Source organism: Nanorana parkeri, unplaced genomic scaffold (assembly GCF_000935625.1).
Source record: "Nanorana parkeri isolate BGI_ZX_2015 unplaced genomic scaffold, ASM93562v1 scaffold198, whole genome shotgun sequence".
In the NCBI taxonomy this organism is placed as follows: Eukaryota; Metazoa; Chordata; class Amphibia; order Anura; family Dicroglossidae; genus Nanorana; species Nanorana parkeri.
The window spans coordinates 307,462-312,305 of record NW_017306466.1 but is presented as its reverse complement, the minus strand read 5'-3'; the positions used below and the strand labels follow the sequence as shown (position 1 = coordinate 312,305).

At 47.9% G+C, this 4,844-nt stretch overlaps 1 protein-coding gene across 2 annotated transcripts in view; it reads left to right on the top strand.

Annotated features, from left to right (window-relative positions):
• Positions 1-4,047, top strand: part of TEX26 (testis expressed 26) — a 39,652-nt gene extending 35,605 nt beyond the window's left edge. For both annotated transcript variants that reach the window (XM_018555480.1, XM_018555479.1), the window contains 2 exons: positions 3,593-3,754; positions 3,853-4,047. In XM_018555480.1, coding sequence (XP_018410982.1) covers positions 3,593-3,754; positions 3,853-3,944 — 254 coding nt within the window. In that variant the 3' untranslated portion in view covers positions 3,945-4,047. The remainder of the gene's footprint in view (positions 1-3,592; positions 3,755-3,852) is intronic.
• The last annotated feature ends 797 nt before the right edge of the window (positions 4,048-4,844 follow it).

Here is a 4,844-nt window from a genome sequence, read left to right as displayed (position 1 = left end):
TGCACGACACGACCGCTGTGCCCCTTTTAGTTCTGCGACTGACTCCAAGCTGTAGAGGGACTACAAATTTCAGCACATTATACAACAATGCAAAATACCATCAGCTATAGAGGACTATAAATCCCAGCAATACATTATACAGCAATGCAGAATAATAGTATATTAAAATGCTACATACTCTTTGCTGCTCTGCTCGGGGGTGTCAGCCTGATGTCTTGGTCAGAGGGTCTCAGGAGGGGTGTGGAAGGTCTCAGAATAGGTGGGGAGGGTCTTAGCAGGGGGAGATGTGAGGGCGGCGTAGCAAACGCAGTGCAGCAGACAGTTTGTAACGCAGTGCAGCAGTCAGCATGTAACATAGTGCAGCAGTCAGTATATAAGGCAATGCAGCAGTCAGTATATAAAGCAGTGCAGAGGCCAGTGGTCAATATGTAAGGCAGTGCAGCGGTCAATATGTAAGGCAGTGCAGCAGTCAGCATCTAACGCAGTGCAGCAGTCAGCATGTAACGCAGTGCAACAGTCAGCATGTAACGCAGTGCAGCAGTCAGCATGTAACACAGTGCAGCAGTCAGCATGTCATGCAGTGCAGTGGTCAGTAACGTAGTGCAGCAGTCAGCATGTAACGCAGTGCAGCAGTCAGCATGTAATGCAGTGCAGCAGTCAGCATGTAACGCAGTGCAGCGGTCAGCATGTAACGCAGTGCAGCAGTCAGCATGTAACGCAGTGCAGCAGTCAGCATGTAACGCAGTGCAGCAGTCAGCATGTAACGCAGTGCAGCAGTCAGCATGTAACGCAGTGCAGCAGTCAGCATGTAACGCAGTGCAGCAGTCAGCATGTAACGCAGTGCAGCAGTCAGCATGTAACGCAGTGCAGCAGTCAGCATGTAACGCAGTGCAGCAGTCAGCATGTAACGCAGTGCAGCAGTCAGCATGTAACGCAGTGCAGCAGTCAGCATGTAACGCAGTGCAACAGTCAGCATGTAACGCAGTGCAGCAGTCAGGATGTAACACAGTGCAACGGTCAGCATGTAACGCAGTGCAGAGGCCAGCGGTCAGCATGCAAGCATAACGCAGTAGAGTGGTCAGCATATAATGCAGTACAGCGGTCAGCATGTAACGCAGTGCATCGGTCAGCATGTAAGGCAGTGCATCGGTCAGCATGTAAGGCAGTGCATCGGTCAGCATGTAAGGCAGTGCATCGGTCAGCATGTAAGGCAGTGCATCGGTCAGCATGTAAGGCAGTGCATCGGTCAGCATGTAAGGCAGTGCATCGGTCAGCATGTAACGCAGTGCAGCAGTCAGCATGTAACGCAGTGCAGCGGTCAGTATGTAACGCAGTGCAGAAGCCAGTATATAACGCAGTGCAGAGGCCAGCGGTCAATATGTAACGCAGTGCAGCGGTCAGCATGTAAGGCAGTGCAGCGATCAGCATGTAACGCAGTGCAGCAACCAGCGGTCAGTATGTAACGCAGTGCAGCAGTCAGCATTTAACGCAGTGCAACGGTCAGCATGTAACGCAGTGCAGAGGTCAGCATGTAGTGCAGCGGTCAGCATGTAACGCAGTGCAGCGATCAGCATGTAACGCAGTGCAGCAATCAGTGGCCAGTATGTAACGCAGTGCAGAAGTCAGCATGTAACGCAGTGCAACGGTCAGCATGTAACACAGTGCAGAAGTCAGCATGTAACGCAGTGCAACAGTCAGCTCTAACGCAGTGCAACGGTCAGTATGTAACGCAGTGCAGAGGCCAGCGGTCAGCATGCAGTGCAGAGATCAGTATGTAACGCAGTCAGCATGTAACACAGTGCAGCAGTCAGCATGTAACGCAGTGCAGCAGTCAGCATGTAACGCAGTGCAGCGGTCAGTAGCGCAGTGCAGAGGTCACACAGAAAGAAGAGGGACTTACAGTGACTCTTTTCCTCTCCTGTTTCAGGTGCTGTGCCATCTTCTTTTCATCTCCTGGTGGGGGTAGGTGGGGGGAGCAGCAAGGTTTCCTGCACGTTTGGAGGTGATTCCAGCCACTTCCTGCTGTCCTCCCTTTAGGACCCAGCAGACAGGCAGTAGGAGTTAGGTCTCCCTCCAGCCAATAGCAGAAAAAGTGGGCGGAGGAAGCTGCCGAGGAGCCCGAACACTACACGGGCTGATCAAAGGCAGCCGAAGAGCTGCTTCTTCTCCTCCCAGGCTGCTGTAGGAGCAGAGCGGCCGACAGGGGAAAGATGAACAAAGTGATTGCTCCTGTGCCGGCGGAGGCCGTTTTTACAGTCACCAGAGAGGCTCGGGGGGCAATTGCCCCCCTGCCCCCCGGCCCAGTCCACCCCTGCCGCACCGGACCGCAGACACAATGTGCCTTGCGATCCCGCACGGGCGATCAAATTGTGGCCGGTGTGTGTGGCTACGGTGCCATTCACTTTAATGGCTCGCCACTCCCCCTCCTGCCCCACAAAAAAGTGAGCCGGCCGCAATGCGGTGCAGTGCGTTCCAGCCAGAATCGGACCGGAACGCACTGCATATGGTGTGAACTAACCCTTAGAGGTGATCACCAAAGATTCGAGTGACATTCACATTCATGTGAGCATTTGATGCTTGCACAGTGAATGCAAATGTCATTCAGATCATCCGATCATCTTTTTGCTTTTTGGGTGGGAATATCATTTATTATTATTATTTATTTTTGTTGTATTTTTTCAGCTCCTATGCTTATTACTGGGCAGCCGGCAATTTCAGCCTTAAAGGGGTTTCTAAACCCTCCGTTTTTTTTGCCTATATCTACTGCTATCAAAGCATCTTGGGGCGGGCGCATGCGCAGTTCGGATTCTTGGCCGGGAGACGAGTAGAGACGCAAGGTAAGTCTATGGACGCATGCACCCGCCTGCAGCCTGACAGAGGAGTCAGCGCTGGATCGGAGAGCCACCGCACCGCTGGAGGGACAGATGAAAACATCAGGAAAGAAGAGGAAGGTCGGATTAAGAGACATAATTTAAGGTAAGTGCTAACATTAACATTGGGGGGAGGGAAACAAAATATCCTTTAATGTCACATTAACTCTTGCCAACACCCTCAGGCTGATTCCCACCGATGCTATAAAACAGTGCTGGGACGAATAGCCACTATCCCAGCGCCGTTTTAACACAGTGACTGGGACTCAAGTAGTTAACAATGCTGCAATTACAGAAAAATACGCCTTGATCCTGTGAGAAATCCAATAAGCTCTTAACCAACCAACCAACAACAGCTTACACAGTCTATTCTGCCATAGATCTAGCAATCGGCAATTTTTTTTCACATTACTTCCAATATAAGCAGATGATATTGTTATCACAAATATTACAGGAATTTTTTTTTTTAAATGTGGCATTTGAACTAACAACCTATTAAACTTTTCCTGAACACCAGTCAGTTAATTACAACTGACTTCTCAAGTACTAGATGTGAATCAATGAATAGGTCCAGTTGATTCAATCAGATCTGTATGTGGTCTCCACTGTGTATAACCTTTGTTTAATGGTATCCACTGCACAATAAGTATACCCATGATGATGTATACAGACACAGTTCATATTCTGAAACTGGTCTTACTTAATTTCCCTTGACATTTCAGTTCCTACTGTGACATATGCTCATATCCAAAACCAACAAAACAGAACGCAACTGACCACATATGAGAGGCATTTCGGAAAAGAGTATGTTGACCTTTCTGGTCTTGTAGCTTCACTGGATCCTGCAGAGATGGCGGGCTATCTCCAGAGTGTCCCTAATGAAGGTAATGGATGTCTTTATCATCTTTCTCTATACCATGATCTCTCTGAGAAGAAAATTGCTTTTTTGCACGACTTACATAACATTTCTTGCAACTGACAGAAAGAAGAATGCTTGAGAAGTTTCTAAAAGCCTTCCAGCAAAATGACAATCAACACTTAGAAACAAAATCAACTCAGACCAAATTAAATTGATGCGTGGAAGAAGACGTGACTTTCTGCTGCTAATCTGTGTGTGACAGTTCTTCCCTATAAGATGATCGCTGTGAAATTCTGGTGTTAAAGAAAGACTAAAAGGTTTTGATTTGCTTAAAGCTTAACTCCAGCTATAGAAATGTTTATGTACTTACATTGGTCCAGCTTGGCACAATGTAAATATATATAAATTATCCCTTGAAGGGTCATTGAAATTCTGTAAAACACTGTAGTAGTCGCAGTTATTACATTGCTTTGCAGCAAACGTCTGTGTCCAGGAACAGCCGCTGTGCTGAGCGTCTTCCCCTCCGCGGTTAAAACGCAGAGGGTCCCTCCCTGAGCACAAACACAGTGTTCCCTGATTGAATGAGTAACGGTTACGTCACAGTGTCAACAGCGGAGGGGAATTTGCTTAGCTCAGCGGCTGGTCCAGTACCTGAAAGATCACTGTTAGAAACTGTGGAGCTGCGGCTGCAACAGTGTTTTACAGGATGCTCATGGCCCTGCCAGGGATTATACACTGCCTGGCCCAAAAAAAGTTACCACGTGGCTTCAGCTAAGCAAATAGGTAAGAGTCATCAGTTGGTCAGGTCTAGGTTCAGCAATGTTATGTCGTCAAAAAATGAGGTCAACTCTCTTCCTGAATGTATTGAATGAACAGATTTTTCCATTTGTCTTCCCTGATGGCACATTGGGCATATTCCCATATTGTGGGTGACAATGGCAGGATTCATCACACTCAAATTGTGAAAAAGTGATTCAGGGAGCATAATACATCATTTTAACACATGGGTTGGCCACCATAGAGTCCAAACCTTACCTCCTTTGAAAATATTTGGGATGTGCTGAAGAAGACTTTACACAGTGGTCTGATTCGCCCATCTTGGTGAAAAATGCTAC